Source organism: Molothrus ater, chromosome 2 (assembly GCF_012460135.2).
Source record: "Molothrus ater isolate BHLD 08-10-18 breed brown headed cowbird chromosome 2, BPBGC_Mater_1.1, whole genome shotgun sequence".
Taxonomy (NCBI): domain Eukaryota; kingdom Metazoa; phylum Chordata; class Aves; order Passeriformes; family Icteridae; genus Molothrus; species Molothrus ater.
Window position 1 is genome coordinate 104,539,232 of NC_050479.2, and position 27,500 is coordinate 104,566,731.

The window sequence follows — 27,500 nt, forward strand, 5'->3', positions numbered from 1 at the left end:
ATAGCTGCCTTTAAAGGGCACACCATTAACGAGGTATCACTTTCCAAGTTTTATGTTGACCTTGAGCCAATATGAAAAAAGGTTATAGTCATTCCCTGGCAAAATGAATTCATTCTATGACAGCAAAGGGCTTTGATGAATCCTTGAATTTTGCCACATCAGGTTGATGTCACAATATGGTGGCTGTTTCTGTCAGCAACCATGTCATTATTTAATAAAATAATATTTGTTCCCGAGGTTCAAAAACTGTGTTAAGTGTGCAAATAAATACTAAACAAACATTTTGTATCAAACTTTTATGCAAAGATAAATAATTGTTACACTGTAAAATTGTCAGTTCCATTTACTGTACATTGACTATACAATACAATGCATGAGAGACTAAAAGAAACAGAGGAGGTTTGTTTAACTACAAAGTCTTAAAACTGACATACACTGTGGATATTTCCCCATAAAAACTTCAAATGCTCTGTTCATTTCATTGCTCACAACTAGCTAACTTACATCTCTTAGCAAAATAAACACATACCCTTTATTTAGCATGGCATATTTTGTTACTGAATTAATAAACAAACATCATATAAAAATGATCTGAACATTTGCCTCAAGGGGGAGCTTACAGTTCATTCTTGTAGATCCTTTGCATTTTCAAGCCATTCCAAGCTAATGTTCTTTGACGACATTATAATACAGCCTCACTGCAAAATGTTATTTTTGCCTCGTTTTCAGTCAGTAAATCATTATACCTCCATGCTACTGTCCTTCCTAGGCGTCTTTGAAATCCATAGTGTGGACTGGTTTGGACTGGTTTTTGTTCTTCCTTTACTGAAAAATAAAAATACAAACTATTTTCAGTGCACATGTGCCTGCACAGTCCTGATTCAGCTCTGTGATCAGACCTGAGCATTCCATCCCCAGATCTCAAGGCCACATTTGGTGCTTTCACAGTGTGGGTTCCCCATCCACAGTGGCACTGTTACCAAAAATACCAGACCACTCTGCTTAGCAGTGCTGCTCCCAGGAACTGCACTGAATTGGCCTGGATGGTTTTTTATTTATTTTTTTCCCAGTTCCCATCCAACCACACCTCTCGTACAGAGTAGTCTTTTCAGAGAAGGACTCTGTTTGACCAGGGCTGGTGAGAGCTGAGCACTTCCCTTGTCTGGGGGGAAGCAGAGCACACAAACCCCCTAAACCCATGCCCAAGGTGCAGCCCACCCATCCCAGTGGGTACCAGACCCCTGCCCACCCTGGGTACACCAATGGGGTCACTGCACACACCTGTGCCAGCGAGCCCCTTCCCTTCGGGGCTTGACCTGACATCTCATGAAGTGATGGGACATGAATCAGACTCCTGGCAATGAATGACTGGTAGAAAGCTTCCTTAGGGCTAGTTTTCAGTCAAAACTGTCAATAGCAGGTTTTGTGTTTGGTGTTTTTTCAATTTGAAAAAAGAGAGAAAACTGGTTCCAAAAAGTACTTGCTCTGCAATACTGCTAAGGTGTTTTCCCTGATTTTTCCAGGGAGCCCTGAGGCACCCCAAAAGTTTATGGCAGTCTTTCCACATGGCTACAAATGCCACAATACACCATCTTCCCTCACTTAGACTGGGAGATGACAGTGCACTGCAGACTACTGAAAGAGGAGCCACTTCAAGAGCCATTGCAGCTGCACTTCAGTGAAAATGCTTCAATCTCTGGGTTGAATATTTCACACTGATGTTTTTTTTTTTCCCAATTAAGTAAAAACCAGAAGAGGAGAAGTAGCCCTACATAACTCTGTAAGGTGGAAACCTAAGAGTCCCAACAGTCTATACATCCAGTTTTACTCCTTTCCTGGTGTGTAACTGCAAGCGAGTCTGAGTTGATTTAAAATGTACTTCGAGGGTGCTGAATGCTACAGCAGTTTTCAGTCCCTCCAGACTTACCTCTGAGGTCCTACAAAATAATGCATTATGTACCTGAGCCCATTGGAGTAATTGGAAAGACTCCCTTTGGCTTCAGTGGACTTTAGATCAGGCCACAATGCTATAAACAAAGCAATTGCAATGAAATCGAGTAGTTCCAGCGCTTCCTTCTTAAAGAAACGAAGTCACTACTTCCCTCTGGATTAATCCAGCAAAAGCAGGCACAAATTAATGATGAAACAATTTGAATGGAGGGTCCTTGCCACACAGCAGGAGCAATTTCTAAATACCTTGGATCAGAACTCGAGCTGTATCAAATGAGGTTATCTTCAACAAACCTACGCTGATTTTCACAGCTGGTTCAGAAAACAGATTTTAGTGACAAAGGTAAGATGCAATAAATAGCTTGAGCATATTGGTGTTTTGACCATCAAATGCAATCATAGAAACTGAGAAATATACCAGGTTGGAATTTAAACTTTCTGCAAGGCATTCAGATGATAATGGAGATGGGTCTTTGAAGCAGTTTCTCCTTGCTTCCCTGGAAGAAATGAAAGGGAGAGCATCTAAGCATGAATGAGCTGATCATTTCTGCCAGCTACAGGGACGAGGTGTTGCTCTGCCTTATTACTACCCTTCAAGAGCCCAATCACAGGCAAAATTAGTCATGACCTTTCAAGCTAGGCATGTCCTGGTTGGCCATGGGTTGTGGCTTTCAGAGGAAAGGTCACCATGTTGTGGAAGCCTAAAAAAGAATGAGAAGTCAGGTTCACGTGGAAAGTTGGGGGTCCCTCCTTCCCCAGCAGGACAGAATCCCTTTCCTAAAGTTCTGCTGTGTCCAGATGATAAATTCAAGCAATTGTTTCTTCTTTTGATTTGGTTTTTGCCCAAGAGCTGCATATTTGTGATGAACAAAAATGGTTTGCAAGGCAGATCGTAGGTGGGAATCGAAAATAGATAGGAAAGTATTTTTAAAAACAAAGTTTTGTTTCGAAAAAATACTTTATTTTTGGTGATAGTTTTTTTGATCTAAATGATTTTTTTAAAATGCTTTAATTTCTTTAATTAAAGGTTTTGATGTAACTCAAAATGGACATTCTGGGAACAAAAACAAACAAACAAACAAACAATAAAAACGAGAGCCCTATTTTGCATCAAAACCATTTTGTCCTTGATTTTTGTACCATTTCATCTATCAAACTAATCAGCTGACAGAAAAAAAAAAAAAAAAAGGGAAATCTTCCAAGGTGAATTTCCAATATCTGTGTCATGCAATTTTGAAGTCTTGGAAGTTCAGATGAATTACTTCTGGATGAAGTGCTATAGCATCAAAGGCCTGATCAAAGCCCACTGAAGTCAACACTACTTTTTCTATTGATTTCAGTGGGCCATGAATCTTTCACTGCTTTCCCAGGAGTATTCAAGGGCTGAAACTTTTCTCAGAAGAGAAGTACCTGCTAGAAAAGCTACCAAGATGTACCATACTTACCAGGAAATCCAGGGCCTCTGGAATAAGGGTTCCAGAATTCAATTACTATGCAATTGTTAATGTTATACATATTACTATTTTACTACTCTTTTCTGCTTTGAGCTTCCAACCAGTGGTGAGGTTTATATATAACATTTCACATATATATATAACATTTCACATTGTGAAATGTTTATTTGCCTGTCATAAGACAGGTTGGAAAGTGTTTATTTTCCTTTTCTTTATAGAAAATGGATTAAAAAAAATCAAGTTTGTTATGCAGACCTCGTAATGTTTGTTCTTTATGGCTGCTTGCTTCTATGAAGCAGGGTATCAAGGAGTACTGCAAATATCACTGTACATTCACTCACACAGACAGAAACAGTCTTCACATTTGGAGTGTTTTCTCGCCTGAAATAAGTTACTGCAGCTATTGGCAGGAAATACTAAGTAAAAACCATAAGGAAAAAATAAAGGGCTAAAAATAAGGAGGATTTTTATTTTAAATTTCTTAAAACAGTGATATCATATTCCTTTTAGTTGTTCCTGGTCTTCAAGAGGGAAAACAGCTTAGAAATGATATTTGAGAGTTTCAGAAACACCAGTTCAGAAAAAAATATAAATTATATGTTGTCATGTCTTTATGTATCTATATCATATTTTGAGAAAAGAAAGTCCAAAGAATTTAAAAGCCTGAAGCAAATTGTACTGTATTTCAAAGGCTGAAATGTTTCTTTTTTGCATAATAGTACCCCTGCTTGATACCACAGCTATGAATACATATCTATTTATTTTATGCATCCTCTTAAGCACATACATGATGTACAAAGGATGTCACACTAGTGTGTGGCTCAAAGCAAGCTTTTGTTTTTCATTTTCAATTTCTGTGCCCCAGTGGTCCATCTGTTGTTTGTATGGGATGTGCAGTGGAACAGGATTAAGCAGCTGCTGGCCCTTAGGTTTGTCCTTGGAACAAATTTTTACTTTGGCTTAGAAATTGAGCTCACCCTGTATCCGTGAGGGACCCCTCTACTATTTCCCACAGCCCAGGTACTTTACAGGTGGTAATCACTATGAAAGAGGTGAAATAAAAGTGCTGACAACAGCCCTGACTATCAAGTGGTCTGCAAAGAGACTTTCTTCAGGAACAGGTGGAGTCCCAGCAGCAGCATTCTTTGAGACCTAGAATTATCTCAGCATGTTGTGGAAAAAGCCTGAAGGTGAATGTTCAGCTGTAACAGCTGTAAACTACTTGCATTTTAATAGATGAAAAGGCACTTATTTGCATATTGGGGGATAGATGTAAGCAGTCTTTCAGTAGGAATAGCTTGCCAATGGAAATATGAATTCTGCATCATAAAACCACTATGGATGAGTATATTTTACCTTTTATGAAGCATCTGGAAACAGCAAGTCCCAAAAGCCACCAGTATCAACAGCAGCAGTGGTATAGTGGGTATTACAACATAAATTAAATTCGGAATTATACCTACAAGACAAAAATTCTCATTAATGTCTCCCATGCTGAAATGCTTTTAACCATGTCAGGAAAAATCTGGAGTAAAAAAACAGGAATACATTAACTTACACAAAAGAACACATATATTCTTTCTACAGGAAGAGCTCCAAAGAGAAGTAAGCAGTATCAAGAATAAAGCAGCACTCGAGTTATATGCAAAATATATCTTAAGGTCTTCAATTCTGATATTTTCCAATTTTTTAATTCACAATTCAAGTGTTTTGATGGAGTACATTTCACAGCCTAATTTTTTTTACAGTCCATTTCAACTGCAGACTCTTTCATCCTTGTATCTTGATTCCCTGCCCATGCAGGATCACAGGAGGAATGAGCCTGGCTCTCATCTTCCCTTTTCCCTTAAAAGACACATAAAGCCTCTCCTTGACTAATGGGGAGAGTTAAAGCTGCTCCTCTGCAGGTCCCTGCACAAAAGGAGTGGAAAATGGTGCAAGCTGAGACTCCATCATCTGTCTGCAATAGAGGATGGGGTCTGCAGCTTCCAGAAGGGTACTGTTTCCCAGTAACTGTATGCCCATGTTTTGGACTAGTACACATTTAATGTACAGATTGTGGAGCTTTTCTTACCTATTGTCCTATTTTGAAAATATTTTCCCTAGCAAGAATAAATGTGAATATTCATGTTGTGTTTGAGTTTTAGTCTTTGCACAGATTGTATTAAAAGGTATGATTGATTACAAACCACAGTTCATCCATATAATAATTCCTCTGGAGTTAAAAATAATGGAAACACCAGTTAGGAAGCTGGCTCAAATCCAGACAACCAGTGGGCAAACAAAGCACCCCCTTTCAATAATCCCAATCCTGTAAAATCCAGGGCTGCTCCTTAGACATGTTCAGTTCCTTGAACTAAAGTCATGCTACAACTCTTCCTGAGCCTTGGGACTCTGTTCAGAAGATAAATTGCTGAATGAAGCAGCCAGGGGCAGTGCAGAACCTGGGCAGCAGGTATCCACTTCCCAAATATCAAGACTCATCTCTACTGGGAATCTTAGTAAGGCACTGAACTCCTCTTAACATGTGGTTTTCCAAAATCACAGGGTACTTGGGGGAGCTATGGACACGGTGTTTATCCTAAGTATGGTGAGACAAGGAAATAATTTGTTTCCACAGCAACTAAAAGGACTAAGACTCTTGAAATGTTATTCAAATATATGTATTTTCAGGGCACTTCCCAGGGAAACAGACTGTTTCTTCCTATTGACAAAAATGGAAACTGAAATATTAATTTAATTCTACTGTTAATATTTTTAGCAGAACACTATATTCATATGAACACATTACCTGTTTCAGTAGCAATAATATGATACTGATCTTCTGGTTTGCTTGTGTCATAAGGATTTCCTGCTGGCACTGTTGGAAAAATATCTGAAAAGGAGATCAGACATTTTAGGAAAACAGTAAAAAATATGGCCATTATGTTGTTAAATAAATGAATAGTAATTACATTTTAATTTTTATTGGTAAAATGAACATTTTTATGATTTATTAAATATACACGTGAACAGGATTTTATTACAAAATTGGAATTATATCTGTAAGAAGAATTACAAGCAGTGTTATTCTGAACAACAGCCATATATTTGTAGCTGTTGCTCTCTGAAGAATTCATTTTTCCTATGTTCCAGTTCTTAACTGTGCCTGTTAAAATTGAGTAATTTTGGAGACTCTTGAATGGTATCCTTATAATTATGTATTTACCAGTGCAATGGAATTTAATGTGTCAAAATTTCTTACCGTATTCTGGCTCTGCTCTGTCTCCTAATTCTTTTTCTAAGACATTATCTGTTAAATCAATATTTGAAATTGATTGTTGAAGAATGAAAAATGTGTGCAATAAAACAGATGTTTCCATTTTTTTCATGCAGTATCACAGAAATAGATACATTCCCCCAAACAATAATTGCTTAATTCTTCAGCATTTCATCTTCTTACCAAAGACTCTTTGCAAACTAGTGTCAGATCACCTCTAGTTCATACTTTCACCTCTAGTTCATACTTTTTGCTCCTTAGAAGGCCATAGTTTAGTCTAGTTTCAATTCTTGGTGGCCTCTGATTTAATGGCTAATGGTTAAACCCTAACTTCTTGTGCTGAATAAAGTGCCTGACATATCCAAAGCTTCATTTGTGCAGACAATTCTAAAACCACATATGAAGTTCTCTCTCTCATAAGGTTATAGTAACTTAACAGTGCTATGAGACTACAGTTCTGAGGGTCTTGACAAATACAAACTGCTCAGAGAAATCAAAACAGCAATAAAGCCTACTAAACAATTATTTCACCTACTCTGGTAAAAAAATAGCTACATTTGGCCTTATATAAAGAAAGACACCAAGATACTCCAAAGAACTGAGCTGCTGTCTCTTGACAGCAGAAGAGGAGATGAGTTTTTAATTTGATTGCATAATCAAACCTACAGGAGCTGGACAGGAACTAAATGAGGTCACAATTACCAACCTATAATTAAGTTTAAGATTGCTGAATGATCAATATGACCCAAAGCCAGACTGTACATTGCAACAGTAAACGCTGTCAAGGAGGGCTTGGAAAAATAAAAGTGTCCACTAGAAATGTAGTTGCTGCTTGAGCAAGGCTGCCTAATGAGCACTGTCCTGGACCTGCTGATGATACAATTAGATGGAACTTTATCGAAGTCACGTGCAACCTGTTTTGGCCTGTGCTGGTATCATGCACCCTATATTGAATACAGACAGGAGAGTTGTGAAAAACAACATGCTCAGATAACAAACTGAAATTCAATATGCATGTGGCACTTTAGCACTCCTGGTGAAATGGATGTATTTTGCACTGCTAAGAGCTGACATTGAAGCCTTTGCAGTGATTTGAGGGGGGAAAAAGGTCTTTTGTAAGTCCCACTTGGTTTGAGATAACAAAAGTAATTTTCCTACAAACATTGTGTTACTTTCTTCAGGCAGTGAAAAAAATGTCATATATCTATTTATATACATTTTTGCATCCACTCCTTTCCTCCATGTGACAGAAAAATACATTTCTGGAGAATAGTCTGTTTTGCTAAAGAGCACAATTCCAACAGTTTGAAAACTAAATAGCTACAATTCAGTAGTACTGCATTTAGCTGCATAACAATGTCAATACTAGCAATAATCTACCTATGCATTGTTTGCCTTATATGCCTCATTATAAACTAATAACCCACTTTCTACCTAGAGAAAGAAATACAAATGTATTTTCATTGTTACTGTTATCACCTTGTTTTCTGACAATCCAAAATATCCAGCATTTTCTCAGATGGTAAAAGCAATAGAAAAAGCAATTCTTTATCACATCTCAACAAGAATGGTAAGTAGTTCACTAGTACAGAATAATTATCTAATTTAAATTTGTTTGCTTTTAAAGCTACAAAATAGACCTGAAACCAAACCTTTTTAATAAAGCCTGCAATTTCTCACGTAAAAATGTTGGGTTTTTAACAACATGAAACATTCTTATTTTGTTACGCTATTTCAAAATAATTCTAACAGTTCTAAAAGTGATAAAATTGTCACATTTCCTTGAAAGGCCTATGATGATTACTGATCATCATAAAGTAGTGATAACCACTAAAAATTTCAAAAGTAGGAACAGGTTTTGGGGGTGACAGTACGCCAAAACACGTTGATATATCAACTCTGCCAGATATTTAATATTTGCTTGCAATATTAATTACCATTAATATCCTCATTAAGTGACCAAAAAGTGAAAAAGAGACGTATCCACCAAAACCAGAGGAACAAAATGGCCTGGATCTCGACAGACAGACCTCTACAAAGAGAGTGATTGTTGTTTGATCATCAGCATAGAGAAACAAGAAAGGAAATTTCAGAATTATATAGGTCAAACAGCTGCTAAGAGTAGGATTTCATAGAATGGTTTAGGTTGGAAGGGACCTTAAATAATAGCTTTTTTCCAACTGCCTACCATGGGCTGGAACACCTTCCACTAGACCAGGGTGCTCAGAGCCCCATCTAACCTGGCCTTAAATGTTCCCAGGGATGGGACATCTACAAATTCACTGGGGAACCTGTGCCAGGGTCTCATCACACTCACAGCAAAGAATATCTTCCTACTACCTAATCTAAGCCTACTGTCTTTCAGTTTGAAGCCATCCCCCCTTTTCCTGTCACTCTAGACCCTTGTAAATAGTCTCTCTCCATCTTTCCTGAGGACTCCCCGCAGGCACTGTAAGGCCCCAATTAGGTGACCCCAAGGCCTTCTCTGTTCCAGGCTGAACAATTCCAGTTCTTCCAGCCTTTCCTCCCAGCAGAGCTGCTCCATCCCTCTGATCCCCTTGGTGCCTGCTCTGGCCTGGCTCCAGCAGGTCCCTGTCCTTGCTGTGCTGGAGCCCAGAGCTGATGCAGCCCTGCAGGTGGGGTCTCAGCAGAGGGGGCAGAGGGGCAGAATCCCCTCCCTGCCCTGCTGCCCACGGGGCTCTGGATGAGCCCAGCACACGGGGGGCTCTGGGCTCCCAATGGCCAGGGCATGGCCAGCCTCTCACCCACCAGCACCCCCAGCTCCTTCCCCCAGGGCTGCTCTGGGTCTGCTCATGCCCAGCCTGCATTGGTGCTGGGGCTGCCCTGACCCAGGTGGAGCACCTTGGACTTGGGCTGTCAAACCTCATGAGATTCCCAAGGGCCACATCCTGAGTTTTTATTAATTAATAAATGAAATAAAACCATAATTTCCTATGCATTCTTTTAGCTTAGTTTTGAAAAACAAACACACCAAAAATTATTTGAAAAAATTTGCATGGTCCTGCTGAAAAACACGTTATCATTTACTGTAAGTATTGCCAAGAATAGAAAATTTTACAGGCTCAAACTGGAAAGTTTACTTTTTATGTCCTTTCTGGTTTTGCACCTTGTTCTAGTTTATAGTTCACTTTTCCTCTATTGACATATACAGAACTTATGTCATGTCTGAAAGTACAGCCAAATTGCCTAAGATCTGTTTTTTCTGTCACCATCTCAACTAGCATGCATCTGCTTTTCATATCTCTCTAAGTCTACATGCATGAATACAGAAATTTTTCCTGCTGTTCTGGACTTCATTCTTCAAGCCATAACTTTTTAAAACAACCACCATGTGTAAGTTGGTATAAAATGGGAGGGCTGCAACTATGAGGACAGTGCAATGTTTTTTACAGGAGGACCAAGATGTCTTGGTCATCCTACCTAGAAAGTAGAAAATGTACACTTAAAATGCTTTGTGAAGTAAGGGAATTAATTAAATAAAATTAAACCCTGGGAAGGCATGATAGTGAAGCTAAATTTCTTATTATATATAAACAGGTTTATTTAAATGTATTAAAAATGTATTTTAATAGTTGTTATTGACATATAATATCCCCTGTTAATGCCAGCTCAGGCACACACCAAAGGAACCAGTACCAAAGGCCAAAAGATACTTGAAGATTCCCTCACAAACAAGACCAGTGTCCCACCAGTGAAATATAGCTTCAGTTTTACCTACCTGGGGCATATTTGCAGATAAAATTGTGCTTCATGTTGCATCTATCATCATTCCATTGATAAAGATAAGGCCCTCCCAGACCAGGATTTGCAGTTGGCTGGTGATACATCACCACACAGGCTTCACTTCCACAGGAAGGCTCATCTGTGTACCAGTTTCTAGTTTTTGAAGATAAGGTTCATCAGGATGACAAAGAAAAGTGTATGCATCAATGTAGAAATATCAACCCTAACAGTCCCACCCTCTTCAAAGGCATCCTGCATTTCCCACAACACTTCTGTGAAAGGCCCAAGAACATTTCTGAATCTTAAAACAATTCTGATCAAAGCACCTCTGCAGAAATAACACCCTACTAGACTCTTATCTGTCCCCTTGTATTGAGTTCTATGAGTTGTTGCTACTCTGGCCTTTGGCTTCATCAGGAAGTTAAAGGTTTTTCAAAAAGGGTAGAAACAGAACAATTTACACTCAGCATCTCACAATAATTTATTTGGTGGCTGGCTCCCTGATTTGAGGTGGCCAGATCCTTGCAGAATTTACCTGCCTGCTTTCAGACCACACCTGAAGGACTCTGTGTGTGGCAGAACAACCTCCAAACATCCTGCAGAGGCAAACTCTGTGGGTGGCAGCAAAGAAATTTGTAGGCTGTAGCCACACAATGCCATCCTGTCACAGCTTCAAATTCAAACCCCCGATTGCCAGTTACCCTTCATCTGGAGAAGTCAAGGGGGGGATTCCACAAACTTCATGCTGTCAAGCAAGCTTTGGCATTTCAGGCTCCATTCCTTTCCTGGGAACCTTCTCAATGAGCAGTTTCACACCCTTACCTGAATGGTGACATACTTCCATCAGCCCACTGGTAGAGGTCAGGGCAAGCACTCGACGTGGCCAGTCCATCGCCACTTCTCCACAGCCCAATCCAGAAATCACCATCAGAAATCCCAGAGCCTGATTTGGTGAGGTTTTGCAGCATGTTTTCTATCAGCTGCTGCTCAGCTTCACTTTCCAAGCTCAGTAAAGCCCCACCATCGATTTCACAGGCCTGGCGGGCCTCCTGGAAGCCCACGCGTCTAGTCAAGTCCTGGAAATAGGCTAGTTTGTAACACGAGTGCTTGAAGGCACCATAGCACACCTTCTGGCCTGAAAAACAAAAACATGGGGTTGTTCAGAGCACAGTGATGAATAACAAAGCTGCAAGAAAAGAATACAGCACACCATGCATATGCTGGTGAAGGACGGGATATTTTTGCCTGAGAGGATTCATGGTGATAACCTAGCACCACTGAAATCCTTGCTCTAATTTAAATTTCAAACAGCACACAGTTCATGGGAATCTATGCCATCCTGCCATGGCCTGTGAAACTCTCCAAAACACTGAAGATTCCCAATAGGCTCTAGGAAAATATTTTCTTTCTAATGACTGTACCATCAGGTCTCTCTGTTATAGCCAGGATCTGTTTGGAGCATATTCCTTGACTATTGCATACTAATGGACCAACTTCACTTTTATTGTGTAATCTGGGCTATTCAATTTAAAAAAAATAAGTTTCAAATGCACATGTTTAGTGGCAAGAAGCAGCTGATTTTTTTTGATATTTTAACTTTGAGAGGCTGTATATGAGAGAAACCCATAGCTGCTCTTGACTACAATATGCCTAAGCACAACCTGTAAAGGTCTGTGGGAGGAGAGAGTCTGCTCTTTACAGTTCTTTGTCTGAGAAAGATATATGTCTGTTTCCTAAAAAGGAAAAATAATTATCATTTTCAACTACTAAGACTCTCTAGAGTTCATTCAAGGTATACAAGATGAGGAACTAACACACCCACTTATCAGCCACAACTGAACTCCAGTAGGCTTATTTAGGGACAGGAAAAGGCTTCTAAATAGAAACATCTCTTAAAAAAATAAAAACAAGTTTTTCCAGAATAGAAATTTATCACTGGAGAAAAAAAGTAGGAAAATTTATTTTGTTAAGTAAGAATGACTGAAGGATACCAAAGTAACAAAAAACTACCAGGCATTATCTAGACTGTTTAGAAATCAACAATAGTCATTATTTTACTGGAAAATTTGGACAACGGATAATGGAAAATCACACAATAGGCTGAGCTGGAAGGGATCATTGAGGAGCATGGAGTTCCAACTCCCAGCCCTGTGAAAAACAGCCCAAGAGTCACACTATGTGCCTGAGAGCATTGTCCAAATGCTTCTTGAGCTCTGTCAGGTTTGGTGGTGTGACCACTGCCCTGAGGAGCCTGTTCAGTGCCCAGCCATCCTCTGGGTGAAAAACCTTTTCCTGATATCCAGTCTAAACCTCCCCTGACAGAGCTTCAGGCCATTCCCTGGGTCCTGTCACTGATCACCAGAGGGAAGAGATCAGTGTCTGCCTCTCCCTCTTGTGAGGATGTTGAAGATCAAAATGAGATCTCCCCTCAGTCTCCTCCAGGCAGAACAGACCAAGTGACCTGAGTGGGTCCAGTGGGTCCTCATACAGCTTCCCCTCAGGGTCCTTCACCATCCTCATAGCTCTGCTTTGGGCACTCTTTAAAGGCTTTTTATCCTTCATATATTGAGGCACCCCAAACTGCTCACAGCACTTGAGGTAAAGCCACACCAGTACAAAGTACAGTAGTTTATTGTACTATATCAGATTTGCATTTGAAAATATTGTATTTAGTCTCACTTTTCAGCAAACCCAGATATGTGACTCATGTAAATAACATTTGAACAAGATTTATCCTTTTTCACCTTAAAAAAGTTATAATTTGTCACTGGGAAACAGCAACATCCTCGCATAGCTTCAGCTATATTTATGTCTTCCCAGGCAATGTTTTTCTGTGCACAAAGAGTAAATATCAAAGCAAACAAAAAACCTTAAAAGCTACATCAAGTTTATTCTTTTTGCATTAGCATTGTTTTATTTTTGTATTTAATAAGTAGGATATTTCCAATAGCAGACAGCACAAGGGCTGAGTCAAAGACATCTCTGTATTTGCACAGAGCATAGTTTCAAGTATTTGCAGAGAATAAGCAGATTGTAACAAAGATGCATTAATATAGGAATGGGAAAATAGGATCAGCTCTTGACTTTTTGCTAAATCTGAAAATAACTCATTTTTTTGGACCATTTCTGTTGTAGAAAGCTAAATTATAGGGGCAACAGAGATATAGTATGCTTAACTTTCTAGGGTTTCCTAAAATTCTGGTAATTTTTCTAGAAAAAAAACAAAAAAACAACAAACTCTGAAACCTTCACTTTATAATACCCTATTAAAGTTTATCTTGGGAAGGACTATCAGGAAGAAAAGCACCTTTTTAATCTCATTCTTACCTTGGCAGACAGACTTCTGAAAATTTTGTTGTTTATCAGTAATTAATCTACCAAAATAACACAGGAACAAGAACAGTCTAAAAAAAGGACAAGCCTGTGCCACAGATATGGAAAAAACCAGGCTCTGAGATCAGGCAGAGCGTGCCAATTTTGACTTTCTCTGATAATGTCCTGACAACACAATGTATGCCCCAATTTCTTCCCTGATACTTCCCTTTACTCACATAGGTTAGGAGCCTTGCTCCCAATAAATGCAGCAAGGACCACGGTCCTAGCTGGGCAGTGATGCTGAAGCAAGGGAAATTCCATTTAAAAGAGGTGCATATGAAATAATGGGTTTCTTCCTGGACTTCTTCAACAAAAACTACTACTGTTATCAAAGTAACAAAGTGATAAGTCTAAATGTTGCAAAGTGGGAAGTACAACAATGAAAGCTCATTGTTGAAATTAAATCCCAGCTCACTCCCTTCCTCTACAATGCTGAAATTCCAATTTTGCTAACATGATCGATTTTCCCCCAGGAGCTGTGTCTCACTGACAGGACAGAGTGCACAGGGAAGGAGGAGCTGATCACATTTTGACCCTCACTGCTGGGTGAGTGACAATGGCTCATTGCCAGAGCACACATGTGTATACAGCAGCACAAAGAGCCAAAGCCCAGCACTGAATTATGCAGGACACTAATCACTTCCAAGGAAAAGTGGCCACCCATTTCCCTGTAGTTGAAAACTGGATTCAAAGCATTAATTCAAGATGTACATGCAAATTTAGGAAGAGTGCTTTGTCCATTGTCTTGCTCTTTTTATTTTCCCAGACAATCTTTGAAATAAACTCTTCCTTGGTTTCCTTTCATTCTGTGCACATACTTCTCCTTGACATCAAGTAGCAAGTTATCAGCAAATTCAGGTGTCAAAATATCCTGGTCACAGTTTCAGTCATGCAGGAATTTTCAACCAACTGTGATGAGCAGCCTGATCACTATGGATCATAATTTTCATGGGAAAACAGCTAACTTTGCCTTTATAACACACCATCCACTCCCCCCCACCCATGCATGTTTCTCAGGTGGCTGAAGTGCTCCCCTCACACTCTGTTCTCATGCACAGACTCTGCTTTTCTGTGACTCTCCCAAAAAATCTGAGCCAAACCTTCTAGCAGAAGAAATGGATCCTTGCTGGCTGCCTAGCTGAGCTTTCTCAGGATGCTCATCTGCCAGTCAGCTGCTGCATGGGGACTCAAGCAGAATCATAGAATCTTTTAGGCTGGCAAGGACCTTGAAGACCATCAAGTCACAGCAAGTGCTGTTTCTGACCTGCTCCAAGGCCTGTATCCATAAGCTGTGCTGTGTTCTCATCCAACACAGGGGCTGTATCAATGCTCAGCTCCATCACCCACACCAAGGAAACCAGGTGGGGCTGTATGGAGCAGCAAGGAGGATGACGAGCATTTGTGATGCACAAAGGCAAAGAGCTGCTGCAGCCCCTAATAAGTGCCCTGCCTGCTCCCATTGTGCACTCAAAGCAGGTAGCCCTCTCAGAGCCATCAGAATACAGATCTGAAGGCCCAACTTCTATCCAAGGGTTTCCAGGTTAAAACATTGAGGCTTTGTGGAAGACATTTTCTTTCTTCCCTTAAACTGACCAGAATAATTTTTAAAGACACAATTTTTACTGCAGATGTTTGGGCAGGGTTAAGTAACTCTAAAATCAAGTTTTACAAAGTGAAAGAATTGAAAAAATGAAAATTTGCATGAAATCCAACTCCTAAATTACTGCTCTTTCATTTTTTTGCTCTCTCTACCTGTGGCAAAAGAAATAATTTCCTCCTCACAGGCTGATCATTTCTGCAAGAATATACCTCCAGAAACCAACAGAGAAAACAGCAAGAAACAAAGAAATAATTGGCATTAAAACCCATAGACCCAAAGAGTGTGAATGAAGTGTGTGAGGCAGAGCAGTGAGCTTTCTGGAAGAAGCTGTGAATTTCTCTTGTTCTAGTTAATTTCATCCCTGTGTTTAGGCAGTGACCTGCTCTGAATCTTTTCTTTCTTCTTTTGAAGCAGACTTTGAACCAGTTCCACCGCGGCAGATAAATGTGTTAATGGAAATCTGCAGTTGTGCCTTAATAGCTGGCAAATCAGTTGACATTTTAGTGCTCTTCTCAGAACACACGGAGATGTCAGGTTTTAAAGCTTCATTTTTTCCTCTCACTACTAATTTCTGAACTACAAAGCAGAAATAATTTACCACTGAAAAAACAACAGAATGGACCACATTGTACAGGAGACAAGATAAGTATGGAAATATCAACTATGTGCTACTTTACCTTATCCTAACACCTTTCAGCAGACTCTACAGTTAGTTCAAAAGCAACATTTTTGTTATTTCAGCTGTATAAATTGAGTTCCAATTTTTCTGTCCCAATTGAATAGAAACTGGATTTGTAAGCAAGACTATTGGAATGAATCATGCTAAGATACTATGCAACATGAAAAATCTTTTTGTTGGTCTCATCATTCCATTAGCTGATGAAAGCAAGTGAACAAAATTTGCTCCAGAAAGTGCTAGCTACCATTTATATGGGTCAATTTTCATCTTTGGGTGTTTCACAAAAGCTGCATAGTAGAATGTTTAGATATCAGCCTCAGAACAAAGATATTTTTAAACTAAATTACCCATTAAAATATTTCTGCAGATAGTTGTACAGGAGGGAAAAAAATCTCCTTCAAGAAAAAAAGAAATAAGCAAATTGCAAGCTGTTATTTCAAGCAGTTATATCTCCATTATGCTTTAATAACCATGCTTCATTAAACAATTAATAAGTTCCTTGATCACTGTCATGACAGAAGTTACAGCAAAGTGTCATTTAGAAGCAAAATTGCTGATAAAATACCCAGGTCAAAGACTTCCCTCCCTAAGAGCAACGGGCTTATTTCTAAACTAAACCCCCACAGGCCCATGAGGGGCACAAAGGTCATTTAGAGTGACACACCTCGCTTAACTGGAGTCTTTGAAGACATCAGGTAGAAGATAAGCTCCCTGCTGATAAATCCCACTCCTCTTCCTTCTGAATCTTACAAACTAACCCTTCTTGAACCTCACAAACTAACCTGCAATCCAAGGTTTGATACCATTAGCACCCACCTAGATTAGGTCAGCCACTGCATGTGCACAGCATATGTGAAGAGAGACAAAAATGAGTGATGTAGCCTGATGTATTAAAGTCCATTATGCTTTTGTATTTTGACTTTTTTTTTCTCCCTAAGGTAATGGATTCAGCAGAAAAATCAGAAGAGCACTTGGCAAAAAGCAGTGTGAAATATTTAACATTAACCAGAGCAGCAAGAGCCTGATGGAAACCTCTAAAAACAAAGTGACAAACAAAAACACAAGGACTTAAAGAGATAATGAAATAGCAAAACAGACATCTATGGCAATTAACCAAAATATTCTCTGCCTGTGTTATGAAGACTAGTCTTGGTCTTGAGCTTGCACGAGCTAGTGACCTCAGGGATGACCAACCAGCATGCAGGACACTGGGCACAATTTGTTTCACCTGTCCCCACACCAAGTCCCAGTGATGCACTCCAGAACGTGGCCAGGAAGAGACTAAGTGGTAATAAATTTTCCTAATCACATTTTGTTCCAAAGCTGATGCATCTTGTCAGATGGTCTTTGTATCACCCAGTCAGATTTTGCCTGGGTTCAGCTGCTGGTCGCATTTTGCTATATTACATTACTGCTGTTGATGTTTTACTGTATCATATTTGCATCCATCCACCAAATATAATCTTTTTTTATGATTCATATTACTATTAAAAAAACCAACCGAGATAACATTTCATAATTACATTCTGTCTGCATTTATGATAAAAGCAAGTTGCCATCTTTTCTCCCAAAATTTGTAACACTCAAGACACATTGTTCTCCAGCTGAGTCAGTGTTCAAAGCACTGATGTTTCTCAGCTCACAGTCCTGAGCAGTTTAAGGAATTCCACATGCTCATAAATTTGACATTCAAATAAAACCTGCTGTACAGATCAAAAGCCAGCCTTTATCTGTACTGATATCTTCATAGCAATCTCTTCCATCCCTTAGCAGGTACTTTTTCCTCCAATCCTCCTGAAAACCAAGCCTTCTGAGGGAAAAGGAAGTTGTTACTGATTTATTCTGGATTAAGGATTATGCCTAAAATGTCATCATAGAGTTTTTTCTTAAGTGATTTTCCAGGATGAAAAATTTTCAAAAGGTTCCAGGTCACTTTTAATGGCTTATATAAAAACTCCTGAGGGCCACATTTGCCTATCCAGCAGCTGTGCTTCAGGCAGATGTGCACACAGACAGCTTGAATGTAACATATCACTGCATGCAGACCATGGCTAAGGTGGCTAAATGGAGGAGCCTGCCCCCAACCTCTCGTGCAAAACTCATCTATCAGCCATTCTTAAAATATTTCTTATAATGGATATCCTTCTTGCTAAATTCTTGGGCAAGTAAAAGCTATGGATGCATTTATAGACAGCAAGTCTAAAATGATAAATAGGATTTTTTTTTTCTATTCTCTCTCAAACACAGGCCAGATAAGGTAACTTCAGCCATTAACCATCCCATATCTTGTGAATTAGCAAAGATGATGCAAGAGGTCCTCAGACAAACAGGTGTCTCTAGGATTAATGCAACTTTTGCAAAGAGAAAAAAAACAGGGATGAAGTTTTAAGTAAAATCAAATTACTGTATTATACCATTTATACACAGATTTAGTACAGTCATGCAGAATATGAAGCTACACAAGATGCATTTATCCTGTCCAGTCCTTGACTTTATTTTTTTCTTTTGCCATGGCAAGCGATTTTCAGTAGATTTATTGCTGAAAATGGGTTTTCACCTGTATGTTAGCCTCTACTAGATCAGTTATTGTGTTTCTAAGCACTTTTGGGGACAGGGAGTGTCCTTATTTCTGAATGACAACTGTCCTCAATAGACCCATTATAGCTACACCTTTAAAAAAACGAAGCAATCAAAAAGGAGACAGTGCAAAGGAGCACCTGGCAGTGCCCATTTATATATTAAATGTAACTCATTCCTAACACCTGGATTTTGCCATCAGCTGAATAGAAGTGCAATTAAAATTGGATCTGAGAGCTTCCCTGCACAATGCAGCAAGATTGCTGGTCACAAAAATGGGTAGTTAAGAGACCCCTTATGACAAGTATTGATCCAAGCAGGTTATTTTTGGGGAGGTTTGTCAAAGCCTCTGTGTGCTCTCTTTTTTAGGTCTTGGGAGGATGCAGGAGGATTTCTTGTCCTGCAAAATCTTCTTCATCTTGTTGAAAAAATTGGTGGGAGAATTTGTCTTCTCCCCAGCAGATTAAAAGTTTGTCTGGATTTTCAAAATCCCTGATGTGGTGCTTTAGGCTTCTTCTTGAGGTACTGGGAACTGGAATGCCAGCCAGCATGAAAGCTGCCATCTTCACACAGCAATTCACTTATTTCCCAAAGAAAACAACACACATTTATTCCTTAAACTCAGCTTCTAAGCCCTGGGGCACAAAGGAGGGAACTCAGGCCATTGACAACAGAGCTGTAAAGAAGTAGCTTGATGTCTAAACCTCATTAGAAGCTAATCAACACTTCACCCTCCATAATTACCATTGCAGAAAAACATACAATTACATGAATCAATACAGGGTGTCTTCAACTGGAAAATTAATATCCATTTTTATGAAAAAGTTTTAGTCACTGACTCAAGTCATAACTCAGTCAGAAAAAAAATCTCTAAAGTATTTCCCAAAAACTATTCCTTTTTTCCCCCAGGTCAAATCATTAAAGCCCTGACAGCTTTTCTTTCTTCTAAGTGAAACATATCTTCATTTTGGCATCAGCTTGGTTTCAGCTATCTAACACATCATAAATTTCAAGCATGAGATCCATTTAGCTTTTCCTGTAATAACTATTTTCCCTTCTTCTGATCATGTGAACTTTACAGGTGTATATCACAGCACTCACCATGGCAGTCAGCCACTTCCTTCTCTAAGGGGCCAGCTCACAGCTGCACTGTCCTGGGGGTTCACAAAAAGTGGCAACATAGCTGCTAAAACAACCCCCTAAATCTACCAATTGCCTTCCCTTTTTTAAGGAAAAACTTGGACAGAATGAGGCCAATGATAACACTCAAGTGTCAATGGCATCTATTTGAACCCATTCAAAATAAGAGGAACTAGAGTGTGTTGGAAAGAGCTACATATCTACAAGTCTGCTCTGGGATGTGGATTATTTTACCCAGAACTTTAAAACCTCAGAACAAAAAAACCCAACCAAACAAAATCCCCCTTAACAGCAGAAGCTGTTGGCAGTGGGTTTGCTTCGTTTTGTTTTTTCAGTTCTTATAAACACAGTAACACATGGGTTAATTCTTATACACAGTGACACAATAAATTTTTATATATCATAAGCTGAAGACACACTAAGTACTCTAAAATTTCAGCTGTTTATTAAAAAAGCATAAACACTGACTGGCCCAGAGAAACTGTGGGTGTCCCATCCCTGGAAGTGCTCCAGGTAAGGCTGGATGGGGTCCTGAGCAATCTGGTCTACTGGAAGATGTCCCTGCCCATGGCAGAGGGTTGGAATGAGATGATCTTTAAGGTCCCTTCCAACCCAAACAGTTCTGTGGTTCAAATTAATCCCATTCATCAGTAGTTTTCTGTGTAGCCATGAAGCCCAGAACAGAATTCACAGAAGATTTTAAGACAGATATACTATGGCAGCTAAAGAAGTTGTTAACTTGCTGTGGAATAGACATAATAGACAAAAATTGTAGTCTGAATGTTTTAAGTGTGTGTGCCTGCCAAGGGGAGCAGGAAATAGTTTTATTCTCCTATCCCAAACCAGCAGACATTTTCACAAATACCCACTTTATACTCATCAGTCAGTTCCCTCAACAGGTTCCCTCCCAGGCATAAATGTAGGCACTTTTGACAGTTTCTGCTGATGGCTTATTTCTTATTTTTGCCTCCAGAAGGAAATAGTTCACAACTCTTTGGTCATAAAATCACAGAGTATCATTCATTTGGAAGAGATCCCCAAGGATCATCAAGTCCAACTCCTGGCCCTGAACAGGACCATCCCCAAGAACGCCACCAAGAGTGTTGGCCAACGCTTTTTGAGGTCTGTCAGGCTTGGTGTGACCAAGCCTGTCAGGCAGTGACCACCTCCCTGGGGAGCCTGTTCTGTGCCCAACCACCCTCTGAATGAAGAACCTTTTCCTAGTCAACACAAATCTCCTCAGTCAGCAAATCCCCCTATGTCAATTAAATGAAAAAACGAGAAGAGAAAAAAACATACTCCTTCTCAATTATTTTTCATAGCAAGCATCATCCATTCTCAGTAATCTTCAGTGAAATTTGAATGTCTTTTTTCCAAGTAGGTGTAGTTTCATGCATTTGTTACCAAAGTATTTGCAGTAGATTTAGGCAATATATATGGCTGCAAATTATATTAATTTCCTTGGTTTAAGAGCTTCCTAGGGTGTAACACCCTTTATGCATTTCAGTACAGGAGTGTAGAGTGCTTTCTTTTTGTGGCAGTTCCACAATTAAAAGAGAAAGCAACAAGCAAAGCCTTGCTCGTTCACCTGCTCCTAAGAAAGTGGGAGAAGCCAATCCACATGGAATCTTAAAATTGGTGACAGTTCACTTAAGGCAAAAATTGACAAGAAGTTTGAGGGGAGGAGAAGTCTGTTAGAATATTTTGAAGGATAATTTGCACTAAGAGAAAATTCAGAGGTAAAGTATCACTGGCCAATTCACATTACATGTAGTCCCTTGAGATACAGTGTGGGATTCATCCCACCAAACTTAAGTTCTTCCCAATAACCTGTCCATACCTAAACTGACTCACTGACCTCACTGCGTAGACAGCTGAACAAATCAAACACAGAGAGCAGTATCCACTAGTGCAGATCTGCAATATATTCAAAATCCAAATTTCAATTAAATTAATCTCACTCTTAAAATATCAACTTTTTTCCTTCCCTTCTTATAAAGTGAGCCTAGATTAGCTGGATACTGCAGCTACATTCAGATTTACTTGGAGACATGCCAACTTTTTAGTTAGAACTCATTAATTCTTAATATTGTTTAGAACCAAAGGTCTCACTCTTTGTCAGTGGTGGCAGTAGGGACTGCTTCAGCAAGAGACTCAACTTCCAACTAGTGAGTGAGAGATAGGAGTACAGGATTAGAGTGTAGCAATTACTACCAAAGGATTGTTTCATCTTACATATTGTAAATTAGCATCTACCATCTTTTTCTGATCCATCAGAGATTTGCAAAGAGAAAGCCATTATGGGAATTAGTTTCAGAAAAAATAATGCTGTATAGAATCCTTTATGAACCAAAGCCTGTTCCCCTGCAAACATCCTACAATCGAGAAGTTTGATCTGCATAGGATCAGACCTGACCTACAGAGAGTTAAATTCAAGGTACAGAACATGAGTTCAAGCAGGCAGGCGCCCAGGTTTCCCTCTCTGGGAGCAAGAAAAGCCATGTGAAAGCAAGCAGGTTGTCCATACCATTCCACAAGGCTTTCACCATAGCTCCGTCCATGGCAGGCATTTCCTCTTGGGCTCTTTAGCCAAGTGGAAAACTGGGACTTGACAATCGTGAGTTTGAGCTTTGCAATGCCTTTCTATTTTTGAACAAAATGCTGTGAGCAAAAAGCTGTATTCCTGGGAAAGCAGCATGCTGGTCTTAGACACAGCCCTAGGATTTTCCATGTCTCTTTCCTTATCCCTGAACAGAGCTGCAGCCTGGCCAACCTGCTCAACTCTCACTCATGGGAAAGGTAAGCTATACATGGTTGACAAAGAGGGAGGGGGGTCACCTCTAATACAGAAATCTGACTCTAGAAACTGATTTAAGTACTTGGATATTTCTACCGTGCTACAGAAGGACTCCTCCACCATCAGAGGTCTCATCAAAACTGGGTTCTCATTCCACAGGTTATCGTGGAATTTCTTGGTTTGCAGCAAGGTGTGTTTAGCAGAAACATGTATTATATCCAAAATCATCACCTCATTTCACTCTAAGAGTCCAGATCATTCATCTGCCCCCAAGAAGACAGTGCTCAATACAGCTGGATAAGGAGAAGAAATAATAAAGGAATCCATGGGAATTCAATGCCCAACTTCTCCTGCACTTCTCCAAGTCTCAGCTTAAGTGATTCCTGAGACCTTCAACTGAGCAAAAGGATCTTACACTATCTGGGCATGCCTATCCAAGAAAAGCTTTTGTAGCACGGAACTAAATGCTGCATATTTCCAACAAAATGTGTTCAACACACACCTGTTGCACATGGAGATTAGATGGCAGGCTTTTTATCAGGTCGTATCTTTTCAAATTCTGAGCTGCATATGTGTCTTGAAATTTACAGTTCACACCAAAAAAAAAACCAAAAAAACCAAACAACCCACATCTTTACAGTAGAAGGTTTCATCTAGAGAAAATGCTTGCACTTTCACAGGCAAAACTCAGGTGTAATAAGCAGGGCAAGCAAATTAAATTAAATTAAACTAAACCATGCATCTTTTGAGAAAGGGTTTGTTATCTCTAGTCAATCCAGTATTCATGAAGACACTGCTTTAATTCTCTTACTTTGCAGCACTTTATGCAGAACTCAAATCTGATCATAAGCCACGTGAAGAACATATTCACTTCTTTAAAGGCATCTGAAGCAACAAAGTCTATAGTTTAGGGGCAACTCTGGTAGTTTCCTGACTCACCAAGTGGTTTCCTCATTTCATATTTTATATATCCAGATACTTTTGCACCAAAATAGATACATACTGCTCTAAAATACTACATCACTATTTAATCTGCTATTGATGCACAGCAATAACAAAGAGCAAAACTTTAAAAGCAGTAGAAATACAACTAGACAAACAGCAGTCATTAAGCTATAATATCTATGATTAATACATAGGCTGTTAAATGATTAGTAATAAGATTAGCTTGCATCTCTCCTGCCCAATAGATACTTAAAGTAATTGCATCTTTGCAAACTGCATTATCATCACTTCATGCTCTTTATGATGTCATGGGACAGCAAGGCAGACTCAGCACTTTCTCCTGAGACTGCTTTGGGTTTTTTTCCTATAGGAATCAATTCTCTGGCAACACTAGATGGTTGGATATGGAGGCTGTGAGCACTGCTCACAAAACACCTGTCTAGATATATTAAAAATTAAAAAGCATTTTGCATCACTGTTTAAAACCTCCCAAATTAAAGATGGCAAAGAAATAACACCAAAATGTAAATTGTTTGATGCCAACAATAGTTTCAATTATATCCTAGGAAAACTAACATTTTGGAAAAAGCAACAGAAACCCTTTACTTTAAAAAATGGTATTTCAAAAAGGCAGGCCTTTTCTCCTCTGTCCTCTGTGACACTGTGATCAAAATGGGAGCAAATTTGCAGTTATTTCTAGGTCTGCTGCAAACTTACTGCAGTCAGTGGGACTCTTCACAAGGTCCAACCAGCACTCAAGCAGCCTCACAAACAGCTTCAGGTGAGTGATAGGAACTACATATTCATTTGGAATGAGAGCAGTGGAATTTCCTGCTATGCCAAATTATTAATCATGACTGAAGCACAAATATATATATATATATATATATATATATATTTTATTTTTTTTTTAGGAATAGGTCTGTTTAAAGTATAGACTTATGATTTCAAACATAAACTTGCGTAAGTCCAAACTGCTCGTTCCTATGCAAGAGAGAGGTAAGACAGATGGGAGTCAGGTGACAGCACACACTGCCCAATTATTCAATGGTACTATTTCTTGCTTAAAATAATGTCAGCTACTGCTAATACTGCACCTATCCATGTGCATGTGCCAGAATATGGGTGTGGTCCTTGAGAGAAAGAAAGGGGGGAAAAAAGTTCTTCCAGTATATAAGAATATCTGAAATAAGCATAAATAAATAAATGTGGCTGTTATTGTTTAGGAAACCTTAATTTAATGAATACAACTTCAACCAATAAACTAATAGTACATAAATGGTTCTTTCTGTAAGTGGCTTCAAATCCTCTCCTGTATTTTACCAGACAAGAATTATCAGCATAATACAGTGATATGAGGCTCATCATATGGTTTGAAATGCTTCAGGGAAATATGGGGCAGAGTCCGTGTCCTATCAAAATCCCCAAAGCCTAATGTGCATCTAGGAACAGTCTGACAAGGCAGTATACACATATCCCACATGGCTTTAAAAGCTGGACCTCAGTTTCCTATGTCTCAGTTTAAACACAGAAGCTGCAGCTGGAAGATCAAGGGACTGGGTTTCCTCAGCCACATGGATTCCTGCACTGAGACTGCTAATGCCAACTGCATCTCATAGATAATTAATCTTCACTACTCCTTAAAAAAACCCCAGTGTTACATAGCAGTCATATAAATTGTAATGCTTAGAACTTTGATGTATCATATAAACCAGTATAATTCACAGTATAACAGAGGTAGATGAAACATTTCAGGTTACTGTTGAGGCAAACAAGATTTTTCAAAGTGTTGGAAGTAGTGCTACTTAGCCATTGTTTCCTGAAGATACTGTTTTACCAAAACCCCAAGAGCCCATCTCAGCTGTAGCATTAGAACCTGCTTCAAACAGAGCATGATCAAAATGGTCCAGTGACTGCCCTCCCTCAGCAACTAAGAAAGTTCTCTGAATTCAGCAATCAAATGCTTGCAACAAAAAAAAAAAAAAATAACCTACAAAAAAGTTTTTTTGATATGCTACTGCTACAGCCTTTGAAACAATAGTATACAAATAATTTGCATTGTTCTGGAGACAGTTTCTAAGAGCCACGTTCTTAGCCACATATACACACACAACTTGCTAACAAGCAGAGTGGAGTGTGTAAAGCTTTGTTTCCAGGCAAATGCACGGATCTAGAGGCACACAGAACATATCCCCAAGAGCCTGTCAGCTTTAGTCTGGAGGGTCTGAACCAAAGTAAGCTTAAAAGGGGTCTTTTCATTAAATTTTGCAGTTTCTGAGCATATACACCTGTATACTGCAAACACACAATGGGAGTCTACAGCTCTTAAATTAAACCTCAGCTCCAATGTCAGACACAGGTTTCTTAAATATTGTCTTCCTTTTGGTTTTGAGAGTTGTGGACGCACCCACACACAACAAAACTATTTTACACCGCACGCTCTTAAAAGTTTGCCCTCTCCTCCCAACAACACCGCAGACAAAGAAGAAACATCCCCGTCCAGCTGCCAACAAAACTCGGCGCACAGACAGACGCTCCTCGGCAAGACGCTCCATCTTTTGAACCAATTCGAACGCAGCTGGCAATGAACAGGAGCTCTGCGAAGACGGAGCAGGACAGGGCTTGGGGCTGCCTCGGGAGCCCGCATCCCCCCGCGCTGGCCCCGCATCCCCCGCGTTCCCCGCAGCAGCAGCAGCAGCAGCAGCATCCCCGCTCCGCCGGGGCAGGTGCGCCCGGGATGCGCTCCCGGCGCTCGCTCGCCGCCGATGCACGGAGGGTTCGGCAGCGGACTCGGTCCCGGGTTCGGTCCCGGTCCCGGGTCCGGCCAGCGGGCTCGGTTCCCGGGTTCGGGTTCGGGCTCGGTCCCGGGTCCGCTCCCGGAGCGCTGCGCTCCCGCACCGGCCCCGCACCGCGCACTCACCGCTGAGGACGCGCCCGGCGAGCGCCCCGGGCCCGCACAGCACCGCGGCCGCCAGCACGGCCGCCAGCCCCAGCCCTCCTCCGGCCCCCATGGCGCTGCCCCGCTGGCTCCGAGAGGCGCTCAGGGCTGGGCGATGCCGGCGGGGAGCGAGGGACGCGCACTCAGCTCCGCTGCTGCCCTCCACCACCTCCCCGCCGCTCGCCGCCCTGCCTTTATCTGCTTCCCCCGGGGAGGGACCGCCCCCGCACCGCCCCCAGCCCCAGCGACAGCCCCTGCCCCAATCCCTGTCCCAACTCTAGTCCCTGCCCCAACCCCTGTCCCAACCCCAGCCCCTGTCTCAGCGCCAGCCCTTGCCCCAAACCCTGTCCCAGATCCAGCCCTTGCCCCAAACCCTGTCCCAGATCCAGCCCCTGCCCCAGCCCCTGTTCCTGCCCCAACCCCTATCCCAGCCCTTGCCCCAATTTCTATCCCAGCGCCTGCCCCAACCCCTGCTCCAGCGCCTGCCCCTGATCCAGCCCCTGCCCCAGTCCCTCCTGCCCGGCCCCTTCCCCGCAGAGGTTCCGGCACACGTACCCGGTGTGCGGTCGCTCCCGCTCCTGCCTGCAGGCTGCGGGGCGGCGGGTCCCTCCCAGCCTCGCTGCCGGGTCATTTAGGGTTAGTCACTGTCCCGGTGTGATCCATACGCAGGTGTGGGTTTCATATCTGTTAAGGGCTTTGTAGATCTTCCTGGTCTGTGTTTTGTCTAAGAAGAATAAAAATGTTCTGTTGCCAGCTTGGAAATGTGGGAATATATGTATACAAGTATATACTGGAAAGCGCATACACACAGCAGACTATAAGTATATACACTGGAAAGTCCCCTTTTCTCATTGCCCCAGAAGATACTGTGGTTAAATCCACATTGCTGTCACTCCAAAAATGCACTGGTAATTCTCTGGATCTCTTCAAAGGACCATTTCTAAGACTTGTTCATTCTCCAGTCACGCTGAGGTTTTATCAACAAATACAGTTCAGAGATTTCTGTGATTACTCGTGTACTTCCTGCACTTTGCTTTTAAAT

General features: G+C 40.6%; 1 protein-coding gene across 3 annotated transcripts; it reads right to left on the reverse strand.

The window, feature by feature from the left end:
* Nucleotides 1-281: 281 nt before the first annotated feature.
* On the reverse strand, nt 282-26,596 carry CHODL (chondrolectin). Of its 3 annotated transcripts, XM_036391366.1 has the most exons (8): nt 26,441-26,596; nt 11,230-11,542; nt 10,403-10,560; nt 6,649-6,696; nt 6,196-6,279; nt 4,761-4,863; nt 2,369-2,447; nt 282-825 (listed from the first exon to the last, which is right to left on the reverse strand). In XM_036391366.1, the coding sequence occupies exons 1-8, from the start codon at nt 26,529-26,531 to the stop codon at nt 823-825; spliced, it is 879 nt and encodes a 292-aa protein (XP_036247259.1). In that variant the 5' UTR covers nt 26,532-26,596; the 3' UTR covers nt 282-822. The 3 variants fall into 3 exon arrangements, with proteins under 3 accessions (XP_036247259.1, XP_036246471.1, XP_036248092.1); XM_036390578.1 differs by lacking the exon at nt 2,369-2,447; XM_036392199.1 differs by lacking the exons at nt 2,369-2,447; nt 6,649-6,696.
* Between the last annotated feature and the right edge of the window lie 904 nt (nt 26,597-27,500).